Source organism: Brienomyrus brachyistius, chromosome 5 (genome assembly GCF_023856365.1).
Source record: "Brienomyrus brachyistius isolate T26 chromosome 5, BBRACH_0.4, whole genome shotgun sequence".
NCBI lineage: Eukaryota > Metazoa > Chordata > Actinopteri > Osteoglossiformes > Mormyridae > Brienomyrus > Brienomyrus brachyistius.
This window is the reverse complement of record NC_064537.1, coordinates 37566222-37578789: the sequence shown is the minus strand read 5'-3', so window position 1 is coordinate 37578789 and position 12568 is coordinate 37566222. Positions and strand designations below refer to the sequence as shown.

At 41.5% G+C, this 12568-nt stretch overlaps 1 protein-coding gene across 1 annotated transcript; it reads left to right on the top strand.

Annotated features, from left to right (window-relative positions):
• The first annotated feature begins 1378 nt into the window (after window positions 1-1378).
• On the top strand, window positions 1379-11664 carry si:ch211-180a12.2 (uncharacterized). Its single transcript, XM_049015824.1, has 14 exons — window positions 1379-1633; window positions 2080-2169; window positions 3711-4031; window positions 4258-4560; window positions 4750-5055; window positions 5168-5278; window positions 6168-6338; window positions 7219-7449; window positions 7639-7689; window positions 7857-8114; window positions 8946-9284; window positions 9403-9669; window positions 9979-10263; window positions 10557-11664. The coding sequence occupies exons 1-14, from the start codon at window positions 1606-1608 to the stop codon at window positions 10568-10570; spliced, it is 2775 nt and encodes a 924-aa protein (XP_048871781.1). The 5' UTR covers window positions 1379-1605; the 3' UTR covers window positions 10571-11664.
• Window positions 11665-12568: the final 904 nt, after the last annotated feature.

The following is a 12568-nucleotide window of genomic DNA, read 5'->3' as shown; positions in this document are numbered from 1 at the left end:
TTTGTAGATTATGCCACTGTTAGATCTCTAACTTAACTTTCTCTAAAACAATGCTAAATCTTAGAGGTAAGGGTTAAAATAAAAGTGCTTCTCCAGTGGTTGTCTGGTTCATTGCTATTACTTCACTGTTAACACAGTACTTTAGGAGCTGTTGGGATTACTTGTTTACTGTTGATCAGATGTGATTACAGTGTTCATGTGCATTTATTATTTATACCACTTATACTGGAATGTAACAGTCACCCCCTTGTACTCGTAACTGGTAAGATGAGAACCTTATAGCATACCTTACGTTTATTACAATCACATGACCATACTGGGTTTATTTTTATCTTCATATTCATTTGGCTTTGAAAAAAAACATCTTCCTGTCCAATAAATGTATTTATGTATGTTTCAGTTGTTAGCCAAATGTCAGTGTCACACAGGCATAACCCACTGAGCCACATGCTGCCCTGAGATAACAAAGGAGAGTCATTTTACACTCTTGGACAGACCAAAAACAGAGGGTTTTAACTGCCGAGTTCACCTTGTGACAACTTCACATGAATGAACCGGCTAAGGTGTTTTTGAGACTAATGTATACTCACCTTGTGCAGGGCATTACACATAGGACTTCTGGACTGATACTGTAAACCTCTACACTTGGAAATATTACGTAACTCAGTGTTATGTAGCAATGTTAATATCGTTGAAAAACACACACACACACACACACTACATGGTTGTATATATTGTGATATATTGCGTTATAAGTGGTATAAACAATAAATGCACATGTATATTGTAATCACAACTGAGCAACAGTAAACCAGTAATCCCAACTGAGCACTAAAATTACTGTGTCAGTAACAGAGTAATCGCAACAAACAAAACAGACATCACAGTACTGCATGTTTATCTCTTAACCCATGCATGTTGTCATAGGGGCATGCCCCCCAGAACTGTCATCAGAAGTTGGCAAAGCAGTTTAACTGCACCATGATCCTTGGTGACTGGAACTCTCTTTACACCATTCTTTCAAGAAATTATATATCTTGGTGTTTTCCGATTGTGTCAGGTGCTGCTCTGTTGTCTCCTTAAGTTCTCAGATATATTCAAGTCCAGAGATTAAGTCAACCACAGTATTAAGGTTGTATCATTTGCTCATGGTCATCAGATAATTCAGTTACCATTCATGACCTGTGAATTATCAGACTGGAAGATTCCTGCAGGTCAGAAATGCTTCACTGTTTTGTTTCAGGTGGCCTCTGGGGATTTGAGTAGACATAAAGCATGCAAACTCCACACCCACAGACCTGCCACAACCATTCTCTGTGGGAAACAGACACTCAAGCCTTTCGGCTTCTTTAGGTGCGTATTAGACATGTATGGTATTTTAGAATGGGATGAAGGGAAAATTATCCTCTGACTATATTACTCTTTCCACTGCGCCAATGCCTGTGTTATTTACAAAAGTATTTTTTTTACATTATGATAAGCCATATATAACTACAAAAAAGTTTTTGTGTTGTTCATATGGATATCTGTGTATAATTGCACTGAATTATCCGATAGTGTAGCACTAGAATGTAAGACAGAATTTATGTTATTGGGAAATTTTTAATGCGTAGTCCAGTGAACTGTATTACAGGTAAGTGATGGCATTTTTCAATATTCCAGCAGTCTAAACCTCAGTTATTTATATGTATCTGGGTTGAAATTATAGGAGTAACTTAGTCCAAACTACAATCACCTCCTCGAGGTTAATATTTAACAATAATAACAGATTGATTATTGCTACATGGAATGTGAGAGCAGAGAAAAAGACTAATAAAAGGTGTGACGACTCTCCCTTTCTATAATTGTGCATTAATGCAAGTTACAAGGGTTTGCTGTGTTTTTGTGCCATGATATCATCACAAAAAAGTACCTTTGTTGTACACTATTCCTTGACTAGCAAAATGTAAATCAATTGTACATACTGTACCAAAGTTACATATATTTAAGCGATAAGTGCAGTACGTTTTAATTACCTGTGTGTCTACCCACATAGCCCTCCCCTGTTTCACTCTTTATATATATGTCCATGTGTGATAGGGAAAGATAAGGATTTAGTTCTGCACAAATCAGAGGCGATGAAGTTTAAAGTCCTCGTCTGTTTCTGCCTTTTGACTGTAATAAAACATGGTAAGTACTATTTAATCATGGTTTCTTTGCAAATTACTATTAAATATTCATAACATATGTTAAAAGTTTAGATTTTCAGCTGATTTTCATAGTACAGATGCAATTCTTGTGTTTTGATACTGTAGAACTGGAGTAGCAGTGTATATTTACCAATATTGAGCAATGAGAATGTATTTAGAATGTATTTTGTTTCATAAGTGTGAATTTATCATTATAAACACATATAAAAACATTTCGGCAGAAGTAAACTTTTGGGTTACAGTTTGGAGGTAAGGAAATGGGCTGCTGATATTATACCTTTTGCCTCTTTGTTGTTGTCTGTTTTTGTGGGATTGTCACACACTGTTAATTCTACAGAGAAAGCTTGCTGATGGAATTTCCATAAGATAAGATACACATACCTGCCTGATTTCAATCTTTCGCTCTGATCACTGTTGCCAGTGACATGATGACTAGCTGTTCAGTACATCTGTGTCTTTTCATTAGACACACATTGTATGCTGTACCAGTTATTGTGTAACTGCAGTTATTGATTACATTATATATAGCGTTTAAGAAATACAGATTTTGGGAAATGTCAGGTTTTCATTAGTGTGTATGAGACAAATACGAGGCATGAAAGAGTTATCATAGTTATGTGTGAATATTAAAAACTACAGTAACCCTTATAATAAATAAATATTAATAAATAAACGTTATTTAAAATATATGTTTTACTCTTCTTTTAGTTTCTTTGTCCTTTCATTGCATCCAGATACCCACATTGTTGCAACTGTTGTGACTTTAATTGCTTAGTCAGTACTGAGTCATTTTTACTTATGCATTTTGACCAACTCCTTTTTTGCAAACAACTTTCAGGCCTATTACTATAGTCACTGCTGCCAGTGTAATAATCACTGAATCACTCCTCCAAAAGATAAAGAGAAAAAAGGAAGAAGGAGTGTTGAGAAGCTGGCCTTTTCTGGGTGTTGTGGTGGCTTGCTGGATAAATCTGTAACCTCACGCTTTTAGGGCAGTCGGTTTCATTCTTGGCTTGGCTTTGTATGTGGAATTTTGCATGTTTGCATGGGTTTTACTCAAACCCACAACCCGTAGACATTCAGTTTTAATTAGCTACTGTCACTAAATTGCCCCTAGTATGTGTGTGTATATGTGCTGTAAAGATATGACATTATGCCAAAGTGTTCAGTGATTCACACTCTGAGATTCCTAGAATAGGCTGCAGGCTGTGACAATGTATTGGAAAATCAATCATGAATGGATGTTGACCTTTTAACTTTTATTATTATCCTGACAGAGCTGTTATGCACAGTATATATTCTGCCATCGGTGGGGTTTATCCTTTGACGTTCCACCCATCTTCTATAACCACTTACGCAGGATGCTGATTGTCAGCCAGAACATGACACCCGCAGATGATATGCCATTGCAGGACACACACTCACACATAGATTATGGCTAATTTAAAGACATTTAGCAAAGACATAACTCTTTTAAAATACATTTTTGTTATAATATTGAAGTCTGCTTCTTCCTGACAGTTTCTCTTACAGATATCTGGGCTCAACCTAACTCATCAGTACTTCTGCCCTGTAATGTTGAAGGAGATGAGATAGAGCTGAGCAAAAGCATCTTTCTGCTGGGGGTTAGCTGGCTCCACAATGGATCAGTAATAGCATCTTCTGGAGCAGATGGCAATCGCACTGAAGAGGGGTTCAGCTTGAAGGCTGGAACCCTTGAAACTGGGGCTTTCTCACTGACTTTGCATAGTGTCTCAGCCAGCAAGCAGGGGGAATATGTGTGTCGCCTCAGCTACAACAACACTCTGCTGTATTCAGTCAGTGTAACACTATGCATTTTAGGTATGTCTTGCTCTTACATTGGTTAGACCTTTGACCATTATGTGGGAAAGTGAAGGTGAAGGTCACGTTGCATTTTCAGCAAAAAAGACCAGCAGAATAATTAGCCTACAATCCTTGATAGTTTTTTATATACAGTATGTGTATTGTGAATACCTTTTTGAATGTATAGATGTCTCTCCATTATAACAGATTCATCCGATAACTGAATTCTGTGCCTCCCTGCCAGCCCTGCCCTCTCTCTCCATTCCCTCTACGGTGGCTGTTATCCACAGACCCAGCAGGATAGAGTGCCGGGCAGAGCATTTCACCCCCCCGCTGATTGATTTCACCTGGGTTCGAGCAGGTGTTGTGGTGAAACCCCCAGAGAGCATAACAGCAGTCAACAGAACCAGCAGTGGGTTCTTCTGGGCAGTGAGCAGCCTGACACTAATACCCACTGACCAGGACAAGGATGTGAACTTCAGCTGTGTGGTGAAACACACTGCATCAGAGGAACCCATTGTCTTAAACTTCCATCTCAATTTAATATGTAAGTGCCTGGATAGGTTGCCTGCTCCCATTTCTTGCACCGTCATTTATTTCTTTAGTTCTTGTTTTGGACTCGACGTGGTTTCTGACCTGCTGTTACTTGTGAATGTTATCAGTTTCCATTAATTTAAAAGGTGAGATGGAAGGCTTATGTCAATGACGTCTCTTTATTTTTCCTTGCTCCTGTCAGATCTTCCTACTGTGACCCTCTCCGCCCTTCCCCTTACCTCACAATTCTCCCCCGTCACTCTCTCCTGCGATATCGAAGGATTTTACCCTGAGGCAATCTCTGTCTCTTGGTTCCAAAATGGCTCGCTGGTGCCTGACATGCCATTAGCCTGGCCTGGCCCTGGAGGTACCTTCTGCACTCGCCACTTCTATACTCTGAGAGCTGAAGACATGAGGAGAGGCACTGAGGTCCAGTGTGCTGTACGGCACCCTGCTGTCGCCAAATCAGTCTCCGCCACCATGACTCTCTCTGCCACAGGTCCAAATGGTATTGTTTTTAACATCTAGGTTTCCCATATTTCAGTATCGTATTCCTCTGTTATACTTTACATACAGACTGTTTCTCTGCAGAAGAGACACCATTATCTCTCTTCCGACAGCAACGGAACCAGTAATGACTAAGTCTGCCAAGGCATCGGTTGCTGTTGTGATCATTTCTCTGGCTATGATTTTCTTGCTCTGCTTTGGATTCTCATGGAAGAAACGGGATGGTAGGTTTGTCCAGTCACCACCATTTCAGAGCTCCATTATTCTGTGACCCCAAATATCTATAACTAACGAACAGATTGGTGTATTGTTAGTAAGTGTTTAAGCACTGCAGCCTCTAGCATGGTTGGTTTCATTCTCTTCCCGCTCTGTGTGTGGGCATGTTTGCATGTTTTTCCCCCCATGCTTCTCCGAGCTCCCTACTTTAATGTTCAACGTTGTACCACAAGAACCAGTAGATGTAATACAATTGAAACAGTACTAGGTGGCTCCAACCCGCCTGTATCTGAATGTGACTTTGTACGTTTTCCCTATGTGACATGGTTTTCTTATTTTTCCTATAGTCCAGAGACATGCAGCTGGGCTATCCAGTGTCTCTGAACTGCGCATTGTGTGTGTGTGTGTGTGTGTGTATGTGAGTGTATGCTCTGCAATGGACTGTCATCCAGTCCAGGGGTGTACCCCTGTCTTGTGCATTACCCTCTTCAGGAATAAAGTTATGGATGAAATCGTATGTTGCGAATAGCACATTACTATGCAGCACTGTACATTTCATTTATTTTGCAGACACTTTTATCCACAGCAACATAGATTTGAGAAAGCAGGGTTAGTCCCTGCAGCAGCCTTGCTCAGGAGCCCAGTGGTGGCATCACTCTGCCAACCCCGGCGACCTCCTGATCACAGGCACACTGAGCCACACAGTGCCACCAACATATAGTATTACAGATTCATTATTATTCCCACAGAACATTTCCCTAAAGTACTTGGCTATGATATAAAAAAACAATTTGCATTAGACCTGGGGTGCACAACTCCAGCTTTAAATATCCTAGTGTAGGCTTTGGATTCAATACTGTTCTGTCACACTGCACTAACCTGTCTTTTCCTGTTCAGAGAAAGAGAAATCCCTGGTTGTATCAGGCATAATCCTGCCCCCCCGAATTATAGTGGGAAGGAAGGGCAGAGTAACCATCAGCGTGGAAGGCAGGAGGGTGGACAGGGTGCAGGTTACTTGGTTCCTAAATGACATACCTATCTCAGACACTTCTCAAAGAGCACCTACAGGTATCAACTTTTATTTTCTCAAGCCTAAGTAGTTGGACTCCAGCTATGTCATAGACAAAGAGCAAAAAAAAACATTGTCTATGTACATTATCCATTCAGGGGCATGTAGCATTGTTGCTGTTGTCAGAATTTTCCACTGTTGTCACTATTCCAATATTGGCATTTGCTTCTGTTATTTGAGAACCCAGCTGATCACCCACAGGTATCCTATAGCATCCTCCAGTGTCCTCAGTTTCATCATATTTTTTTGGCTGCTAGGTTTAGCATTTCAGTAGCTGATCTCACTGCATTGTATCATCAGATTAATGTATTTAACAAGTCTGGGAAATATACAAAGGATTCCCTCCATTTATTCAAGCTTAATTCCTTTCATTATCTTATTAAAACTGTCCTACATTCGGTGCATGAAAGCACAGTTATAACAGGATATGACCGTGACCTTAACCTGAACTTCTGTTTGTCATTTTTGCCTCCTTTGTTTGTGAAAGCCAGACTATAGTATATCTTACATTTCCGGTGTGAATGTACTGAGCTGACTGTCATCCTTTGGGAGCATCAAATTAAGTTTTATTAGCAATTTGACCTTTAATCATTTTTCAAAGACATTTTACATGAAAATATCTTTGAAGTAATAAACCCCAGAACATAGGGAGGTCGCCATTTTTTTGATAACCTTATGCCTCCTGATAGTGTAAAATATAAAAGTGTAAGCAGTATTTACCTCTGTCATCAGTTCATACTTAAGGTGCATGCATTTCTTTTTATTTATACCTTTAACCCTTTCTTAACCCTTCCCCGTTTGTATTTCCTTATTCTTGTCTTTCTCTTGTACAATATATATCAGCAAATCCTTCTTTTTCTTCCCTTCTCTGTTTGCCAGAAAATGAGAAAAATCCATTGCTGCCCCCAAATGGAAAATCTGGATATTACAAGCTACACACGCAGTACCCCATTCCGTCAGGAAACAGCCGCACAATGCAGCTCTTCTCATCTGTCACATTCATCCCCGATATTGCTGTTCACAAAGGGACCGTCTTTAAGTGCCAAATCTCCTATAAGGGGAAAGACCAAATGGTAGCAGAGAGAGTGTCAGACAAGTTAATGCTGTTAGGTAAGAAAAATGTGTTCTGTGCTTACAACATAACAGTCTCTCTCTGTAAGATTTTACCTTTGTGTAGAGTCTTTGCCACCCATGTCCTCCTGACATTTTCCCATATGCTGATTTGTAGTGTTTTATTTATTTCCAGTGCTCCTGAGTCTTGCACTCTTTAGTTTTGAGACTATTCCTGCTTTTTTTCAGCTGCCCCAGAAGTGTCAGAGATTAAATTTTCAGAACCAGCTGACGACACAGGTAAATAGCTCACTATCACTTCCATGTAGATCCAGGCAAACAGTTTTAGTCGTGGAGCTTTTTTTGACCTGGAGGTACTGCTGCCACATCAGTGTTGGGTAAATGTGCTTTCTAAAATGTATTCCTCTCAGTTGTCCTCCTGAAATCCCTCTGCTCCAACTCCCCAGGTGTGGTCACTCTTACAGTAGAAGCCTCTCGCTTTCATCCCGCCCTCATCACCTTCCGATGGTTTTGTAAGGGGGCAGAGCTCAGCCCCATAGCGCCACCACCGTCGCTCGCCACTCCCCGTCCAAGTATCCAGGGATTCTTCTCTGCTGTCAGCCAGTGCAAACTACCCTGGGAAGAGCTGGAGAAAGGCCAGACCAAGGTGTGGGTCACAGTGCACCACATGGCCATGAAGGTGCCAATCATACGACAGACTCCAGGTGGGTAAATGTGAATTGAGGCATGGTGTACACCATTTTCATTCTGGGAACATGTAGTTTTAAGCAAACTGAGAGAAATCATTTGCAGATGGGCATGATGAAGGATAGACAATCCACATCGTGGCTCACATAACAGGACTTAATTAATACTCAGAAAGAACACAGGAGACAAACGGACCACAAGGGGGCGGAAAACAAAGTAAATGACAAAACTAAGCCAGGGAGCAACGCAGGAATAACAATAGCAAACAGCAGCAAACACAGAGCAACAACTACAGACAATGACCAACTGAGGAACAAAGGCAAGGGAAGGCACATGTATACATGGATAACAAGGGAAAGACGTAGGACAAGTGCAGGCCAATTGCAATCAATGAACCCAACAATAGGGCTGGGAGTAACAAGACACAGGTGAGAGTCATGATCACGAAGGACTCAAACACTAGGAAAGAGGTAATCAGTGACACCTACTGGCCAGGCAGGGACTGAGATTGACAATCATAAGAGCTTAGAGACTTTAGAGAGAAAATATGAGCGGGGGCCTCAAAATGACCATCTTACGAGATTCACTTCACACCCCACAAAGACATGAGTCATGTTATTCAGTGTACTAAGAGTTTGCTGATACAAATCTGTTTGTAGACAATATTACAGTCAAATGCAGTGTATTCATTCAGAAAAATAAAAGAATTCGATAAAAAAAAAAAAAAAAAATTAGGGGGTAATACAGTTTTAATTTTGGGGTAATACAGTTTACCCAATTTGAAAAAAAAATTACCCAAAATACATATCTTCACTGTTTACCTAAATGATGGTGTATTTATTTCACAGGTTTCATAAAAATGCCTATTGTGTCTGAGATCTCCTCCTCTTGCCCTGCATACACATCTTCTCCTGAGGAATCTGTCACTCTCCAGTGTGAAATCACAGGCTTTTTCCCACCCGAAATCTCCATCACCTGGTGGGAAGACGGCGAGCAAGAGATAATGGAGGGCAAAGATTCCTGGGGGCCCTTACTTACCGATGGCAGCACTTACCGTCTGACTGCCACTCTGAGGATTGGACAGTGCGAAACAAAGGTGGAGAAGAGCGAGAGAGATATTGTTTGCAGAGTGATGCACTGCTCCTTACAGGAGCCCATTGAGAAACACTGGAGGCAGAGACACATAGGTGATCGTTTCCTCTTGTTCCTACAAAACGTGATGCCGATTCTGTTTAATTATGTCATCAGACACCACATCATAATGACAATAAGCCTTTATTTATAGGTGTGTCTCTTCTCTTACAGCCCTTCCCGTTATTCCATCGTCTCTCTCTGTTCAGTGGAAAACGGGGGGTGTTGGGGAGTTTTCTCTGCTGTTGTCGGGGGGGCACCCGTACGCCACCCTTTTGTGGGCAGCCGGAGGCGCCACTCTGTCTCCCCTCATCTCAACAGAAAGCAATGAGGACGGGAATGATGGAAGCAGGCAGCTAAAGAGTATGTGTATCCTAGAGAGGAGGACAGGGACAGGGAGGCGCCCTGCGGCAGGTGCTCACTGCATGGGGTCTCCACAGAGTAAGGGGCCCTTCAGTGACATGTCATGGTGACTCTTCATCATTAGAGCTAACATTGGCTAGAGCAGCCACCTTGCATCATGCGTGCAGTACACAGGTGTGAGATTATCCATTTAGTGGCATCCGTAATAGATGCTAGCATCCTAACATATGCGATTTAACGTTCCTGAATTAATATTTCGAGCCCAGAAATACACATATATGCGGCATGTTATAGGGAATAATTATAAGGCATCTGGTTTTTGTAGAGAGAAGTTTATGAGTAACATAGAGTTATGTTAACCCCGGTTTCAAATCTTGAAAAATGCAGCTACAAAGGATGCCACTTCGAATTACAGTCCAATAGATATGAAGCTTATGGATGATGTACAGCACGTATGGATTAAGAAGACCAGAAACAGACCTGGAACACCAGTAGTGAAGCGCGCGACGCAGAGAGAAGACAGGGCAGATGAGCGACAGGAGGAAAGGAAGAGAGGGAGTGACCTTTCCCAAGTAAATATTGTCCATATGGGAAAGGGTGAGGAAAGACTCAGGGTAACTGTGGAGATCACTCATCCCGGACTTCTTCTGCCGGTGCACCTGACATGGATGGGTAATTATCAATGCTATGATGATGCTATTAAAGAAAGAATTTCGAAATGTGCCACTCCCTTAGCAGTAGTAGTGTTGAATCCTAGTTTTGGGGTGTGTTCCTGTGTACATTAGTGTTTTGCTTCTACTTATAGTTATCAAGGCATCCATAAAATTAATAATTGAAGGTGGAGACACCGTAGATTATCCAACATAAGTTTAAATACACATTGTGCTTTCGAAGTATATTCATGCCGCACTCTGATTTCCTGAAAGTGGCGTTCAGTGTTGCTGATGTGTTTTCTTTTCTTTTAGAACCAGAGGAGTAATTACGTTTCTGATCTCAGGAACCCTGCCAGTTGGGGAACATCTTCCTTGCAGTCTGCTTGAATGCCTATGGATTCTTGGTGTGAATTCTTTTCTCATATAGAGTTACCGGAAATTATATGTGTGTGTGGATTAGGTTAATATTACAATGTGGGGACCAAATGTTCCCCACAATGTAATAAAAAACATTTTTTTAAATATACACTGAACAAAAATATAAACGCAACACTTTTGTTTTTGCTCCCATTTTTTATGAGATGGACTTAAAGATCTACAATTCATTCCAGATACACAATATTACCATTTCTCTCAAACATTTCTCACAAATCAGTCTAAATGTGTGATAGTGAGCACTTCTGCTTTGCTGAGATAATCCATCCCACCTCACAGGTGTGCCACATCAAGATGCTGATCTGACATCATGGGTAGTGCACAGGTGTACCTTATACTGCCCACAATAAAAGGCCACCCTGGAATGTGCAGTTTTGTCTCACAGCAAAATGCCACAGATGCCACAAGCATTGAGGGAGCGTGCAATTGGCATGCGGACAGCAGGAATGTCAACCAGATCTGTTGCTCGTGCATTGAATGTTCATTTCTCAACCATAAGCCGTCTCCAAAGGCGTTTCAGAGAATATGGCAGTACATCCAACCGGCCTCACAACCGCAGACCACGTGTAACCACACCAGCCCAGGACCTCCACATCCAGCAGGTTCACCTCCAAGATCGTCTGAGACCAGCCACTCAGACAGATAATGCACGGCCCCATGTTGCAAGGATCTGTACACAGTTCTTGGAAGCTGAAAATGTCCCAGTTCTTGCATGGCCAGCATACTCACCGGACATGTCACCCGTTGAGCATGTTTGGGATGTGCTTGACCGGCGTATACGACAGCGTGTACCAGTTCCCACTAATATCCAACAACTTCGCACAGCCATTGAAGAGGAGTGGACCAACATTCCACAGGCCACAATTGACAATCTGATAAACTCTATGCGAAGAAGATGTGTTGCATTGCATGAGGCAAATGGTGGTCACACCAGATACTGACCGGTTCTGAGTCCCCAGACCCCCAATAAAGCAAAAAACTGCACATTCCAGGGTGGCCTTTTATTGTGGGCAGTATAAGGTACACCTGTGCACTACCCATGATGTCAGATCAGCATCTTGATGTGGCACACCTGTGAGGTGGGATGGATTATCTCAGCAAAGCAGAAGTGCTCACTATCACACATTTAGACTGATTTGTGAGAAATGTTTGAGAGAAATGGTAATATTGTGTATCTGGAATGAATTGTAGATCTTTAAGTCCATCTCATGAAAAATGGGAGCAGAAACAAGAGTGTTGCGTTTATATTTTTGTTCAGTATATTTTGGGGTCCAATTTTCATCAGGTCCATCCCCACAAAGATCTGTGAATGCAATCGAAAAAGTAAATATGCCAAAAGTCTTGTATTTAGTTTGGTTACTTATGATTAAGGTTAGGGCTGGGTAGGGGTTAAGGTAGTCATATTGTGATTAGAGTTTTCCTATTGAAATGAATGGAGAGTCCCCACAAAGATATAATTACAAACCTGTGTGGTGTGTGTGTGTGCACATGTGTGTGTGTGTGCATTTGTGTGTGTGTGCTTGTAAGAAGGTATACCTTACCTTATGGGGACATAATTTCCCCACAAAGTGATTAATACCCGTTTTTTTCCCTTATGGGGACCAGTTTGCTGGTTACTTATGGTTATGGTTAGGGTGGGTAGGGCCTGGCTCTCCATTCTGATAAGCATACCAAGACATTTTGGACAATTCTATGTTTCCAAATTTGTGAGAACAGCTTGGGAAAGGCTTGTTTTCTGTTCTAGCATGACTGAGCCTGGGGTTGGTTGGGTGAGTTGGGTGTGGAAGAACTTGACTGCCCTTAATCTGGGGTCATGAGCAAATGAATTAGTGTATTCAGAGCTCAGGATAAAATGTTGCTTATAGACTCAGATAGGGAGCAAGACAGGC